The 16892-nt window shown below is 47.6% G+C and overlaps 1 protein-coding gene across 1 annotated transcript in view; it reads right to left on the reverse strand.

The window, feature by feature from the left end:
- LOC124022788 (ADP-ribosylation factor-like protein 6-interacting protein 1) overlaps positions 1-16148 on the reverse strand; it is a 28858-nt gene extending 12710 nt beyond the window's left edge. Inside the window, exons 1-2 of the mRNA XM_046337474.1 lie at positions 15991-16148; positions 8481-8614 (exon numbers count right to left, since the gene is read on the reverse strand). Coding sequence (XP_046193430.1) covers positions 8481-8614; positions 15991-16026 — 170 coding nt within the window. The 5' untranslated portion in view covers positions 16027-16148. The remainder of the gene's footprint in view (positions 1-8480; positions 8615-15990) is intronic.
- Between the last annotated feature and the right edge of the window lie 744 nt (positions 16149-16892).

The following is a 16892-nucleotide window of genomic DNA, read 5'->3' on the forward strand; positions in this document are numbered from 1 at the left end:
AAATTCATTAGGCCCTAAGAATGGCACGACAATGGGCCTCAATCTCATCACAGTCTCTCTGAGCATTCAAAATGCCCGTCCGATAAAATGAAAGTGTGTTCGTCGTCCGTAGCTTATGCCTGCCCATTACCCCACCGAGGGGCACTGTGTTCACAATGTTGACATCAGCAAACCGCTCAACCACACGACGCCATACACACTGTCTGCAGTTGTGAAGCCGGTTGGACGTACTGCCAAATTCTCTAAAATGACTTTCTTCCTAGGTTTTGGCCTTTCTAGGGAGTTTTTCCTAGCCACCGTGCTTTTACACCTGCATTGTTTGCTGTTTGGGGTTTTAGGCTGGGTTTCTGTACAGCACTTTGAGATATCAGCTGATGTACGAAGGGCTATATAAATAAATTTGATTTGATTTGATTTTGAAGCGGCTTATGGTAGAGAAATTAACATTAAATTCTCTAGTAACAGCTCTGGTGGACATTCCTGCAGTCAGCATGCCAATTGCACGCTCCCTCAAAACAAAATGCCACAGATCCCTAGTTGTGACAAAACTACACATTTTTTGAGTGGCCTTTTACATAAAAAGTGCATGTATGACCCTTATTCACAAATCACAGATGCAAGTTTTTTTTCTGGACAGAAGTGAAGACAGTAGCCTAGCGTTACTGATTAGTTACACAGGGAGAAGAGAAGACAGTAGCCTAGCGTTACTGATTAGTTACACAGGGAGAAGTGAAGACAGTAGCCTAGCGTTACTACAGCAGGGGGTTCCTGGGACCATGCATCCCACACTAATAGGCCTACACCAGAGGGTTCCTGGGACCATGCATTCCACACTAATAGGCCTACACAAGAGTGTCCCTGGGACCATGCATTCCACACTAATAGGCCTACACCAGAGGGTCCCTGGGACCATGTATTCCACACTAATAGGCCTACACCAGAGGGTTCCTGGGACCATGCATTCCACACTAATAGGCCTACACCAGAGGGTCCCTGGGACCATGCATTCCACACTAATAGGCCTACACCAGAGGGTTCCTGGGACCATGCATTCCACACTAATAGGCCTACACCAGAGGGTTCCTGGGACCATGCATTCCACACTAATAGGCCTACACCAGAGGGTTCCTGGGACCATGCATTCCACACTAATAGGCCTACACCAGAGGGTTCCTGGGACCATGCATTCCATGCAAGGCTATAGAGTTGTTCAAAGCATGACATGTTGCCATGCAAATAAACCATGGCTAGCCAACACAGACATTATAGATTAATAAGTAGACAAGATACATAATTTAAATGCAAAACCTTTTATTTTAATTCTGTGTATTCTGCAATGTAAGATGACACAATTACTATCTGTTATCTCCTTCAACCCGGTGTCATAAAGACAGGACACATCTGCTAACTGGCTGTCTACATGATATGGTGCAACGGTTACAACACAATAAGATCCACTCAAACTGCAATGAAGAAACGACATACTTCAGCAGCACCCTCCAGCCCACGAGAATACAGAAGTAAGAGCTGTCAGAGTTCTACGTGTTTCCCCCACACGAGAATACAGAAGCTAGAGCTGTCAGAGTTCTATGTGTTCCCCCCACACGAGAATACAGAAGCTAGAGCTGTCAGAGTTCTATGTGTTCCCCCCACACGAGAATACAGAAGCAAGAGCTGTCAGAGTTCCACGTGTTTCCCCCACACGAGAATACAGAAGCAAGAGCTGTCAGAGTTCCACGTGTTTCCCCCACACGAGAATACAGAAGCAAGAGCTGTCAGAGTTCCACGTGTTTCCCCCACACGAGAATACAGAAGCTAGAGCTGTCAGAGTTCTATGTGTTCCCCCCACACGAGAATACAGAAGCTAGAGCTGTCAGAGTTCTATGTGTTCCCCCCACACGAGAATACAGAAGCTAGAGCTGTCAGAGTTCTATGTGTTCCCCCCACACGAGAATACAGAAGCTAGAGCTGTCAGAGTTCTATGTGTTCCCCCCACACGAGAATACAGAAGCAAGAGCTGTCAGAGTTCCACGTGTTTCCCCCACACGAGAATACAGAAGCAAGAGCTGTCAGAATTCTACGTGTTTCCCCCACACGAGAATACAGAAGCAAGAGCTGTCAGAGTTCCACGTGTTTCCCCCACACGAGAATACAGAAGCAAGAGCTGTCAGAGTTCTACGTGTTCCCCCCACACGAGAATACAGAAGCTAGAGCTGTCAGAGTTCTGTGTTCCCCCCACACGAGAATACAGAAGCTAGAGCTGTCAGAGTTCTACGTGTTCCCCCCCACACGAGAATACAGAAGCTAGAGCTGTCAGAGTTCAACGTGTTCTCCCCAGCATTTCTGAATTGTAGTCATCGTCGTTGATGAAGTGCTTAGGCTACTACACACATCTGTATCGGTCTCTTTCAAAAGGAAAACAGTGACATTTTGTTCCTTCTGAAAGCCACGGACTGAAAACACACATGCAGTTGTTACCCATCCAATGTTATTGCAGTCGGTCACATAAAATAATACTGATCACTTTAGGTGGAAAAGAACACATTTCCTGTCTCAAAACCTATAATACTTTTGATTATATATATATATTTTTTTGGGGGGTCATTTGGCCATATGCTTCCAATAAAACAAAATAATTTGTCCACAATTCCCAGGTTTCTCAATCGCTCTGATATTTTGGCCGCTTTCCAGTTCTAGAGACCAGGGGGAGAAGGCAAAGTCCACCTAACTAGTCAATGTATGGAATCACTTGGGAAATGTAGAATTTTTAGGTCAACTTACCCTTTAAAAACGACAAAATATCTCAAGACTCATGACAAAATGTGTATGTAGAAAAGCATGAAACTGCAAATGTCTCTGCCCCATAGCAAAATATGATGCAGGAAGTTATCAGAATGTGTTACTGTAGGAAGCTCGCTAACTTCCTGCATCAACACATGTTGCTATGGGGCAGAGACATGTGCACTTAGGGAGCCTTTCACTTATACTGTGTCTTCAAAATACCCCCATCAAGAGAGGCATAATGTGTGGAACTGCAGGAAATGCATTTTAACATGCGAAGACAATTCTGGAGGACCTGGAGCTGCTTGCTTGTCAAGAAATATAACATCCCTTATTGATAGATCTAAATATTATCTAAATAAATCTAAATATTTATTACATGTTTTATTTAACTAGGCAAGTCGGTTAAGAACAAATTATTTTCAATGACGGCCTAGGAACAGTGTGTTAACTGCCTTGTTCAGGGGCAGAACGACAGATTTCTTTCCCTTGTCAGCTCGGGGGATTCAATCCAGCAAACCTTTCAGTTCCCTGGCCCAACGCTCTAACCACTAGGCTACCCTGCCACCCCAAATAGTCACCCTTTTAGTTACTAGCCCAACGCTCTAACCACTAGGCTACCCTGCCACCCCAAATAGTCACCCTTTTAGTTACTAGCCCAACGCTCTAACCACTAGGCTACCCTGCCACCCCAAATAGTCACCCTTTTAGTTACTAGCCCAACGCTCTAACCACTAGGCTACCCTGCCACCCCAAATAGTCACCCTTTTAGTTACTAGCCCAACGCTCTAACCACTAGGCTACCCTGCCACCCCAAATAGTCACCCTTTTAGTTACTAGCCCAACGCTCTAACCACTAGGCTACCCTGCCACCCCAAATAGTCACCCTTTTAGTTACTAGCCCAACGCTCTAACCACTAGGCTACCCTGCCACCCCAAATAGTCACCCTTTCAGTTCCCTGGCCCAACGCTCTAACCACTAGGCTACCCTGCCACCCCAAATAGTCACCCTTTTAGTTACTAGCCCAACGCTCTAACCACTAGGCTACCCTGCCACCCCAAATAGTCACCCTTTTAGTTACTATCCCAACGCTCTAACCACTAGGCTACCCTGCCACCTCTACACTCTAACCACTAGGCTACCCTGCCACCTCTACACTCTAACCACTAGGCTACCCTGCCACCTCTACACTCTAACCACTAGGCTACCCTGCCACCTCTACACTCTAACCACTAGGCTACCCTGCCACCTCTACGCTCTAACCACTAGGCTACCCTGCCGCCTCTACACTCTAACCACTAGGCTACCCTGCCGCCTCTACACTCTAACCACTAGCCTACCCTGCCACCCCAAATAGTCACCCTTTTAGTTACTAGCCCAACGCTCTAACCACTAGGCTACCCTGCCACCCCAAATAGTCACCCTTTTAGTTACTAGCCCAACGCTCTAACCACTAGGCTACCCTGCCGCCCCAAATAGTCACCCTTTTGGTTACTAGCCCAACGCTCTAACCACTAGGCTACCCTGCCGCCCCAAATAGTCACCCTTTTGGTTACTAGCCCAACGCTCTAACCACTAGGCTACCCTGCCGCCTCTACACTCTAACCACTAGGCTACCCTGCCGCCTCTACACTCTAACCACTAGGCTACCCTGCCGCCTCTACACTCTAACCACTAGGCTACCCTGCCGCCTCTACACTCTAACCACTAGGCTACCCTGCCGCCTCTACACTCTAACCACTAGGCTACCCTGCCGCCTCTACACTCTAACCACTAGGCTACCCTGCCGCCTCTACACTCTAACCACTAGGCTACCCTGCCGCCTCTACACTCTAACCACTAGGCTACCCTGCCGCCTCTACACTCTAACCACTAGGCTACCCTGCCGCCTCTACACTCTAACCACTAGGCTACCCTGCCGCCTCTACACTCTAACCACTAGGCTACCCTGCCGCCTCTACACTCTAACCACTAGGCTACCCTGCCGCCTCTACACTCTAACCACTAGGCTACCCTGCCGCCTCTACACTCTAACCACTAGGCTACCCTGCCGCCTCTACACTCTAACCACTAGGCTACCCTGCCGCCTCTACACTCTAACCACTAGGCTACCCTGCCGCCTCTACACTCTAACCACTAGGCTACCCTGCCGCCTCTACACTCTAACCACTAGGCTACCCTGCCGCCTCTACACTCTAACCACTAGGCTACCCTGCCGCCTCTACACTCTAACCACTAGGCTACCCTGCCGCCTCTACACTCTAACCACTAGGCTACCCTGCCGCCTCTACACTCTAACCACTAGGCTACCCTGCCGCCTCTACACTCTAACCACTAGGCTACCCTGCCGCCTCTACACTCTAACCACTAGGCTACCCTGCCGCCTCTACACTCTAACCACTAGGCTACCCTGCCGCCTCTACACTCTAACCACTAGGCTACCCTGCCGCCTCTACACTCTAACCACTAGGCTACCCTGCCGCCTCTACACTCTAACCACTAGGCTACCCTGCCGCCTCTACACTCTAACCACTAGGCTACCCTGCCGCCTCTACACTCTAACCACTAGGCTACCCTGCCGCCTCTACACTCTAACCACTAGGCTACCCTGCCGCCTCTACACTCTAACCACTAGGCTACCCTGCCGCCTCTACACTCTAACCACTAGGCTACCCTGCCGCCTCTACACTCTAACCACTAGGCTACCCTGCCGCCTCTACACTCTAACCACTAGGCTACCCTGCCGCCTCTACACTCTAACCACTAGGCTACCCTGCCGCCTCTACACTAACCACTAGGCTACCCTGCCGCCTCTACACTCTAACCACTAGGCTACCCTGCCGCCTCTACACTCTAACCACTAGGCTACCCTGCCACCTCTACACTCTAACCACTAGGCTACCCTGCCACCTCTACACTCTAACCACTAGGCTACCCTGCCACCTCTACACTCTAACCACTAGGCTACCCTGCCACCTCAGAATATCAACTGTATGGTGGCAAGATCACACAACTGCTTCCACAGCTGAGTGCCATGTGGAAAGCAACGTGTTCCAATGAGCCCAGTCACTGGACAACACGTCGAAATGCAATCTGGGAAAAGACAACAGTTTTGATGGTGATAACTGAAATGAGGATCCAAGCTATCCACTGCTGTATGATCTATTCCTCAACTGCAATAGGCAGTGTTGCACAATTGGAGTCTCCGGCATGACAAAGGAACCGCATCAGCCATTCAAATGCATAAAGGGTAGGCCTACATCCTCTTTAACAATGTACACAGTTAAAACTATTTATAAAACACAGCATCAGCCATCCAAATGCATAAAGGGTAGGCCTACATCCTCTTAAACAATGTACACAGTTAAACTATTTATAAAACACAGCATCAGCCATCCAAATGCATAAAGGGTAGGCCTACATCCTCTTAAACAATGTACACAGTTAAACTATTTATAAAACACAGCATCAGCCATCCAAATGCATAAAGGGTAGGCCTACATCCTCTTAAACAATGTACACAGTTAAACTATTTATAAAACACAGCATCAGTCATTCAAATGCATAAAGGGTAGGCCTCCATCCTCTTTAACAATGTACACAGTTAAAACTATTTATAAAACACAGCATCAGTCATTCAAATGCATAAAGGGTAGGCCTAATAATAATAATAATTCGGTCAACAAGCCGCCTCATGCTACAGAAATAGGGGATTGGGCTCCTGTCTTGTGCTGTTCTGGCTCGTACCAGGCTACTTAACTAAACTCAGTCTCTGTGTGGGCGTGCCTGTCCATCGTGTGTCTGTCTTCTCTATGTGTGGTGTTCTGTGATAACGCTGACTGTAACCCCCTGCTGGAGCCACCATGCTGCCTGTAACCCCCTGCTGGAGCCACCACGCTGCCTGTAACCCCCTGCTGGAGCCACCACGCTGACTGTAACCCCCTGCTGGAGCCACCACGCTGACTGTAACCCCTGCTGGAGCCACCACGCTGACTGTAACCCCTGCTGGAGCCACCACGCTGACTGTAACCCCCTGCTGGAGCCACCACGCTGACTGTAACCCCTGCTGGAGCCACCACGCTGACTGTAACCCCCTGCTGGAGCCACCACGCTGACTGTAACCCCCTGCTGGAGCCACCACGCTGACTGTAACCCCCTGCTGGAGCCACCACGCTGACTGTAACCCCTGCTGGAGCCACCACGCTGACTGTAACCCCCTGCTGGAGCCACCACGCTGACTGTAACCCCTGCTGGAGCCACCACGCTGACTGTAACCCCCTGCTGGAGCCACCACGCTGACTGTAACCCCCTGCTGGAGCCACCACGCTGACTGTAACCCCCTGCTGGAGCCACCACGCTGACTGTAACCCCTGCTGGAGCCACCACGCTGACTGTAACGCCCTGCTGGAGCCACCACGCTGACTGTAACGCCCTGCTGGAGCCACCACGCTGACTGTAACCCCCTGCTGGAGCCACCATGCTGACTGTAACCCCCTGCTGGAGCCACCATGCTGACTGTAACCCCCTGCTGGAGCCACCATGCTGACTGATTACCCATTATTAAAATTCTGCCTAAATAACGTTCTCCTGTGATCTCGCCCACGAGCCTGGAGTCGTCACTTGGTACTGGCCCGGTGTGCTACCGGCAAATTTACCTGAATGTCAAGCCCTGGTGTGTGTGTGAGAGCGTGACAGGACAGCTATGTGTGAGAGCGTGACAGGACAGCTGTGTGTGAGAGCGTGACAGGACAGCTGTGTGTGAGAGCGTGACAGGACAGCTGTGTGTGTATCGTGTGTGTGAGAGTGTGTGACAGGACAGCTGTGTGTAAGTGTGTGTGACAGGACAGCTGTGTGTAACGTGTGTGTGTGAGAGAGTGACAGGACAGCTGTGTGTGTATCGTGTGTGAGAGAGTGTGTGACAGGACAGCTGTGTGTAAGTGTGCGTGACAGGACAGCTGTGTGTAAGTGTGTGTGTGAGAGCGTGACAGGACAGCTGTATGCATCGTGTGTGTGAGTACTACTCACAAAGACCAGTGTGGTTGCCATCAGGGCTGTGTGTGTGAGTACTACTCACAAAGACCAGTGTGGTGGCTGCCATCAGGGCTGTGTGTGTGAGTACTACTCACATAAGACCAGTGTGGTGGCTGCCATCAGGGCTGTGTGTGTGAGTACTACTCACAAAGACCAGTGTGGTGGCTGCCATCAGGGCTGTGTGTGTGAGTACTACTCACATAAAGACCAGTGTGGTGGCTGCCATCAGGACTGTGTGTGTGTGTGTGTGTGTGTGTGTGTGTGTGTGTGTGTGTGTGTGTGTGTGTGTGTGTGTGTGTGTGAGAGTACTACTCACATGAAGACCAGTGTGGTGGCTGCCATCAGGGCTGTGTGTGTGTGTGTGTGTGTGTGTGTGTGTGTGTGTGTGTGTGTGTGTGTGTGTGTGTGTGTGTGTGTGTGTGTGTGTGTGTGTGTGTGTGTGTACTACTCACATAAAGACCAGTGTGGTGGCTGCCATCAGGGCTGTGTGTGTGAGTACTACTCACATAAGACCAGTGTGGTGGCTGCCATCAGGGCTGTGTGTGTGAGTACTACTCACATAAAGACCAGTGTGGTGGCTGCCATCAGGGCTGTGTGTGTGAGTACTACTCACATAAAGACCAGTGTGGTGGCTGCCATCAGGGCTGTGTGTGTGAGTACTACTCACATAAAGACCAGTGTGGTGGCTGCCATCAGGGCTCCAGGGAACCATGGTTTCTTCCAACGCAGGACCTGGTCCCCAGCCAGGATCACCTCTCCCCAGCCCTGCAGCTGCTCCTCCAGCTGGGCCGTCTCCTGGGCCTGGAACACAGACACCGACGAGACACACGCCAGAGACAGAGGTTAGGAAGTAGACTTGAACGAGCCAGAACAGTCCATGAGACAGGAGCCCATCTCCTGTTTCTGAAGAGTGAGGTAGCTTGATCTACCAGTACACCTCCTGGACAGGACGCGAGTCTATTGTAGAGCCAGGTGTTAACACTAGTCTATTGTAGAGCCAGGTGTTAACACTAGTCTATTGTAGAGCCAGGTGTTAACCTCCTGGACAGGACGCTAGTCTATTGTAGAGCCAGGTGTTAACCTCCTGGACAGGACACTAGTCTATTGTAGAGCCAGGTGTTAACACTAGTCTATTGTAGAGTCAGGTATTAACACTAGTCTATTGTAGAGCCAGGTGTTAACCTCCTGGACAGGACACTAGTCTATTGTAGAGCCAGGTGTTAACCTCCTAGAGCCAGGTGTTAACACTAGTCTATTGTAGAGCCAGGTGTTAACACTAGTCTATTGTAGAGCCAGGTGTTAACACTAGTCTATTGTAGAGCCAGGTGTTAACACTAGTCTATTGTAGAGCCAGGTGTTAACACTAGTCTATTGTAGAGCCAGGTGTTAACACTAGTCTATTGTAGAGCCAGGTGTTAACACTAGTCTATTGTAGAGCCAGGTGTTAACACTAGTCTATTGTAGAGCCAGGTGTTAACACTAGTCTATTGTAGAGCCAGGTGTTAACACTAGTCTATTGTAGAGCCAGGTGTTAACACTAGTCTATTGTAGAGCCAGGTGTTAACACTAGTCTATTGTAGAGCCAGGTGTTAACACTAGTCTATTGTAGAGCCAGGTGTTAACACTAGTCTATTGTAGAGCCAGGTGTTAACCTCCTGGACAGGACACTAGTCTATTGTAGAGCCAGGTGTTAACCTCCTGGACAGGACACTAGTCTATTGTAGAGCCAGGTGTTAACCTCCTGGACAGGACACTAGTCTATTGTAGAGCCAGGTGTTAACCTCCTGGACAGGACACTAGTCTATTGTAGAGCCAGGTGTTAACCTCCTGGACAGGACACTAGTCTATTGTAGAGCCAGGTGTTAACCTCCTGGACAGGACACTAGTCTATTGTAGAGCCAGGTATTAACCTCCTGGACAGGACACTAGTCTATTGTAGAGCCAGGTGTTAGGCGTTGTTTAAATACATACGCAAATCCCCGGCTCCCAACATGGCAAAGTAGCATTGACCAGTGTGATTCATATTTATTTCACCTTTATTTAACCAGGTAGGCCAGTTGAGAACAAGTTCTCATTTACAACTGCAACCTGGCCAAGATAAAGCAAAGCAGTGCGACAAAAACAACACAGATTTACACATAAACAAACGTACAGTCAATAACACAACAGACAATCTACATACAGTGTGTGCAAATGGAGTAAGGAGGTAAGGCAATAAATAGGCCACGGCAGTAGTCCCCCCCCCCCAAGGTGTGTGAAAACGCAGCCTGATAACGGGTCAGGTTGACAAGGACTCAAGATGCACTGGTGCACTCAGAAGAAAAGCCATCTAACTCTCAGTCCAGACAAAGCTGAACTCCAATTCACATATAGTTAACAGTTTAGCCTGTTCATCTAAGGAGCTAGGCTGAGTCCCAAATGTCACCCTATAGGACTCTGGTCAATGAAGTGCACTAAATAGGGACTAGGGTGCCATTGGGACACAAACAGACTGCACCACAGAAATACCACTGTTTAATGGCTTGCTAATAACTTAAGCCCTGCTGACTTCCAAACATCCCTCTACTACTATCAGTTGGTGGCTGAGCAGAGCCACAGGGCCGAAGGGTTGAGGAAAACAGAGGTGTCATTGTGAATGGTCTGGGAAGTGAAATAATCCCACGTTGTGCTGACACCACAAAGACCCGTCTTCATACAGACATCTCTATACCAAGGGGCACTAAACACCATGTCGTCTCATGACCCACAGCCAGCCAGGAAAAGGCATAGCTATTAACGTTACAGACTTGTTTTGCCACACAGATCATCATCGTGATCCATCCTAGTTGTCAGTTGATCCTCTGTGGTAGGTTTGTTCGGTGGATGAATGTAATCAACGATAGACGAGGCCTGACTGCAGCATCTGAGAGCTGTCGTTAAGCTGACAAAGGACGATTTAACAGAAGACAGTTTCAACCAGATTCTAGTGTTCCATCACTGTTCTAGAACAGCGGCTCCCAAACCTTCTCCCACTCAGGCTCCCCTTGCCAGCATTGGGGAGCACCCCCCTGCATATCTATTTATATGGCCACAAACTGTTTATACCCCTCTTGTTGCTAGACAACTTATTTTTGCAGGTTTAAAAGCCTATTTCCTGCAATTCAAAAAACAAAAATCATGGTGTAGTGAGAAAATTCAGTTTTGAAGCCAATTTTCTTTCAATTCCATACATTTTGCCATGGCTAATGTGTATTCATGTGATATTTGAGTGATTAACATTAACACAAAATCTAAAAGCAAAAAGGGACATTTAGTTAGAAGCGGCAGGTAGCCTAGTCGTTAGAGTGTTGGGCCAGTAACTGAAAGGTTGCTGGATCGAATCCCCGAGCTAAAAACATGTCGTTCTGCCCTTGAACAAGGCAGTTAACCCACTGTTCCCAGTAGGCTGTCATTGTAAACAAGAATTTGTTCTTTAACTGGACATGCCTAGTTAAATAAAGGTTATAAAATAAATATCTCTAAGAAATGCAATGACTGACAATAGAAAAACTGATGCACTACCCAATTTCAAAACAGTCCAGATTAACCTGATTAACCTGATGAACCTGGACCGAGTTTCAGTTTGGGAACCACTGCTCGAGAATGTAGTGAAATACAGATAAAAAAACAGATAAATTCAAGCGGGTGCTACGACTGTGATCATCTCGGTAGCCGATGTGAGCAAGACCTATAAAACAGGTCAACCTTTACAAGGCCAGACGGATTACCAGGACGTGTGTACTCAGAGGATGCAAGGACCAACTGACAAGTGTCTTCACTGACATTTGCAACCTCTCCCTGCCCGAGTCTGTAATAGCTACACGTTTCAAGCAGACCACCATAGTACCTGTGCCCAAGAAAGCGAAGGTTACCTGCCTAAATGATTACCACCCCGTAGCGCTCATGTAGGTAGCCAAGAAGTGCTTTGAAAGGCTGGTCAAGACTCACAACACCATCATCCCAGGAACCCTAGACCCACAATTCACATAACACCCCAACAGATCCACAGATGATTGCACTCCACACTGCCTTTTCACACCTGGACAAAAGGAACACCTATGTGAGAATGATGCACAATGCCCTAACCCATCTGGAGAAGAGGAATACCTACGTGAGAATGCTGTTTATCGACTACAGCTCAGCATTTAACACCATAGTACCCTCCAAATTTGTCATCAAGCTCGAGACCCTGGGTCTCGACCCAGCCCCGTGCAACTGGGTCCTGGACTTCCTGACGGGCCGCCCCCAGGTGGTGAGGGTAGGCAACAATATCTCCTCCCCGCTGATCCTCAACACGGAGGCCCCACAAGGGTGCGTTCTCAGCCCCCTCCTGTACTCCCTGTTCACCCACGACAGAGTGGCCATGCACGCCTCCAACTCAATCATCAAGTTTGCAGATGACACTACAGTGGTAGGCTTGATTACCAACAACGAGACGGCCTACAGGGAGGAGGTGAGGGCCCTCGGAGTGTGGTTTCAGGAAAATAACCTCACACTCAACGTCAACAAAACAAAAGGAGAGCAGCAGAGGGTGCACCCCCCTATCCACATCGACGGGACAGTAGTGGAGAGGGTAGAAAGTTGTAAGTTCCTCGGTGTACACATCAAGGACAAACTGAAATGGTCCAACCACACACACAGCGTGGTGAAGGAGGCGCAGCAGTGCCTCTTCAACTTCAGGAGGCTAAAGAAATTTGGCTTGTCACCAAAAACACTCAAACTTCTATAGATGCACAATCGAGAGCATCCTGTCGGGCTGTATCACCGCCTGGTACAGCAACTGCTCCGCCCATAACCGTAAGGCTCTCCAGAGGGTAGTAAGGTCTGCACAACGCATCACCGGGGGCAAACTACTTGCCCTCCAGGACACCTACACCACCCGATGTCACAGGAAGGCCATAAAGATAATCAAGGACATCAACCACCCGAGCCACAGCCTGTTCACCCCGCTATCATCCAGAAGGCGAGGTCAGTACAGGTGCATCAAAGCTGGGACCGAGAGACTGAAAAACAGCTTCTATCTCAAGGCCATTAGACTGGTAAACAGCCATCACTAACATTGAGTGGCTGCTGCCAACATACTGACTGAACTCCAGCCACTTTAATAATGGAAAAATTGATGTAATAAATGTATCACTAGCCACTTTAAACAATGCCACATCATATAATGTTTACATACCATACATTGCTAATCTCATATGTATATACTGTACTCTATACCATCTACTGCATCTTGCCTATGCCACTCTATACCATCACTCATTCATATATATATATATTTTTATGTACATATTCTTATTCATTCCTTTACACTTGTGTGTATAAGGTAATTGTTATGAAATTGTTAGGTTGGACATTACTGCATTGTCAGAACTAGAAGCACAAGCATTTCGCAACACTCGCATTAACATCTGCTAACCATGTGTATGTGATAAATAACACTTGATTTGTTCATTGACTACAGCTCAACACCATAGTGCCCACGAAGCGCATCACTAAGCTAAGGACCCTGGGACTAAACACCTCCCTCTGCAACTGGATCCTGGACTTCCTGACAGGCCACCCCCAGGTTGTAAGGCTAGGCAACAATACATCTGCCACGTTGATCCTCAACACGGGGGCCCCTCAGGGGTACGTGTTTAGTCCCCTCCCGGTTTCCCTGTTCACCCACGACTGCGTGGCCAAGCACGATTCCAGCACCACCATTAAGTTTGCTAACGACACACCAGTGGCAGGCCTGATCACCGACAACAATGAGAGCCTATAGGGAGGAGGTCAGAGACCTGGCAGTGTGGTGCCAGGACAACAACCTCTCCCTCAATGTGAGCATGACAAAGGAGCTGATCGTGGACTACAGGAAAAGTAGGACCGAACACGCCCCCATTCACATCGACGGGGCTGTAGTGGAGCAGATTGAGAGCTTCAAGTTCCTTGGTGCCCACATCACCAACATACTATCATAGTCCAAACACACCAAGACAGTCCTGAAGAGGGCACAACAATGCCTTTTCCCCCTCAGGAGACTGAAAATATTTGGCATGGATCCCCAGATCCTCAAGAGTTCTACAGCTGCACCATCGAGAGCATGCTGACCGGTTGCATCACCGCCTAGTATGGCAACTGCTTGGCATCCAACCGTAAGGCGCTACAGAGGGTAGCGCGCACGGCCCAGTACGTCACTGGAGCCAAGCTTCCTGGCATCCAGGACCTATATACTAGGCTATTGTAACGGATGTGAAACGGCTAGCTTAGTTAGTGTTTCAATCAGTGACGTCACTTTCTCTGAGACCTTGAAGTAGTAGTTCCCCTTGCCCTGCAAGGGCCGTGGCTTTTGTGGAGCGATGGGTAACGATGCTTCGAGGGTGACTGTTGTTGATGTGTGCAGAGGGTCCCTGGTTCGCGCCCGGGTATGGGCGAGGGGACGGTCTAAAGTTATACTGTTACACTGTGTCAGAGGAAGGCCCTCCCAAAAAAAAATTCAAAGACTACAGTCATCCAAGTAATAGACTGTATTGTTGGTTTAGGGCTTGTAAAGTAGTTCTCTTTAGCCCATGTCATTATGAATCACAGAATGAATCATTAGATTGTTCTCTATAAGATTACAAATGTAATATGCTTGTACTTAACAGGTGTTGATTAAATGAGAACGTTAGAGTTTGTTGTGACCGTGCATCTCGTCCATATTTCGGCATTTGTAGTTGGTAACATTAGGAGGCGTTTCTGCGCTTTGGATGACTGATACCCTCATCATTTTCATCTTCCAGATCAGTGGCTTTCTATTCCTCTAACCCCAATCAATCAATGTTGCAAGGGGCCGTTCCTATGGCAATTTATACAACGGGCGGATCAAATCCTGAATGCTGATTGGTTAAAACAGCATTCCAGCCTGTGTCTACCTTACAAATTACCACCTGCTAAATCTTCGACGTTAAAATGCCTATTTGTATCGGGACTATACATTGTGGAAGGATGAAATTGTATGAATAAATTAATCAAGATGGATTAATGAAAATATGTCAATCATTATTTTAACATGTTCCTAACCCGTTGTATAAATTCCTTCAAACACCGCCTTCGATGGCAAGTATTTGACTCTGACAGGGGGAGATTTGCGGCACACCACCTGCCCTCGACAACAAGCATTTCGCTATCGTCGCAGTAACATCTGCTAACCATGTGTATGTGACCAATAAAATGTGATTTTTATCTCGGGCCTAACCCCACCCGTGCCAATATATCCATCAAACAGTCTTCTCGGTCATTACCATTTACTTAAGAAAGGTTAGCCTCAGAACTGTACAATGAAAACCTTTGAAGACTTTTGTCTGGGAAGGGTATATACTGACATTCAGTCTTAAGGTTCATTAATATATATAGGCTCAATTTTGTTTTTGTATTTCCCGGATTTCGCTTAGAACAGCTCAGTGTTATTACACCATCTAGGTTACCAGTCGACGTTCACATTTATCGCCGACCTGCCCTCGGTCCGAGCAGCGACCACTTCTGACCATGTTTTCATTACCTTAATTACACTAGTCACTAACCATGCTTAATTATAGAGTAAATCGTCTAACTTTTACACCAAATATATAAGTAGTCATCTTTCGGTGACTAATCAAATAGTTAAGGTAGCGCACATTTGGTCATTTCAAAAGGGGATGTTAAATAAATGTCACAAGACCCAAATTAGCCAGACGTGGGCTCTCTCGGCCTGTCAGCTGAACGTGTCACATTAAAAATAACCTTACGGACAGCCGCTGTGTTGGCGAGCCAGCCAAATAAAACACAGCTAGCTACAAAAAACACCTTTCACCAATTAGCCGTATCATGCGAGAACAGCTAGTTAGCCGAGCAATAATGTTAGCTATAAGGCCGATATTAAGACCGCATAATGTTAATTGTTAGTGTAGATAATGTTGAATGATACATAGGCCGTCTAACAAACCATGTATTGTATGGCTTGGTTAATTTGCTCAGGTTAATGATTGAATTTGTTGGGCACGGTTCTCATGTTCGCTAATCCTCCTTCGTTAGCATAGCTGGTTAAATTGTTAGCATTTCGAAGGCCGTTGTCAAGCGAACACTACGACGTTAATTAACGTTACCTAAATTCAGGAACAAAAGCTTGTCAAAGTCGAAAGTGGGATAACGTTACTTACGAGTAGGTTGGCGCTTTTGTTGTCTCCCTCTGCCATACCTAGCGGTTGTTTTAAGTTTTCGGTGATGTTTTTAAAGGCAAATTTAAAACGACCCAGGGGCGCAGCGGACGCTTCCCTCTCTTCTTTGTGGATTTTGCAGTTCACAAACCAACCGTTGGATGCCTGGCAGGATGGACTCGAGAACGTCATGGCTAATGGGCATTATGGGTAATGTAGTTCACGCCCCTTTCCTCGGCATTGCCCAAAATAAAATTACTCGGCTGACATTTACGACCCAAATTAATTTTAAATCAATAAACGGTTTGTTTAAGCAGGAGGAAACTCCTACCACAAGGAAATTGGAAGAATGAGCAATAATTGAATTGGTGAACCTCTGACCAATTTCACAAATCACTTGATTGATTAGATTTAGCTTAAATGTAATTGGATGATGAATTTAATATCAGTCAGGCGTTTGGACCACTGCTGAAGTCTTCAGGGCTCTGTGTTACATTTCCCCCTCGCGGACTGGATATAGATTGGCTGATAGACTGGTGAATGAGCTCACTGGGCTTTAACCTTTACTAGATCGTCTGAAGTGAATTCCCCAAACTGTACCCTATTCCCCTTGTCAAAAGTCTGGCACACAACAGTTGTCTCTTTTAGACCACTGAAAACCATTAGCCAGCTTTCTCCAGCCATCCTGTTTCCACATCAGTGTAACGACCAGATTGTTAAAAACCAGTGTGGCTTCTCATCCAAAGCAGAGAAGTACATGCACATTTCAGTCTTTGTAGTTATGAGACGTAGAAAAACAATGTACAAGTGTACAGAGGGGAGAGAGTCCTAAAAATCTGTATGTTCTTCCATTATCCATGTTCAGTTTACAGTATCAATCTTTCCACCTGGAGAAAGAATTCAAG

This window comes from Oncorhynchus gorbuscha, unplaced genomic scaffold (genome assembly GCF_021184085.1).
Source record: "Oncorhynchus gorbuscha isolate QuinsamMale2020 ecotype Even-year unplaced genomic scaffold, OgorEven_v1.0 Un_scaffold_1426, whole genome shotgun sequence".
NCBI classification, from domain to species: Eukaryota; Metazoa; Chordata; class Actinopteri; order Salmoniformes; family Salmonidae; genus Oncorhynchus; species Oncorhynchus gorbuscha.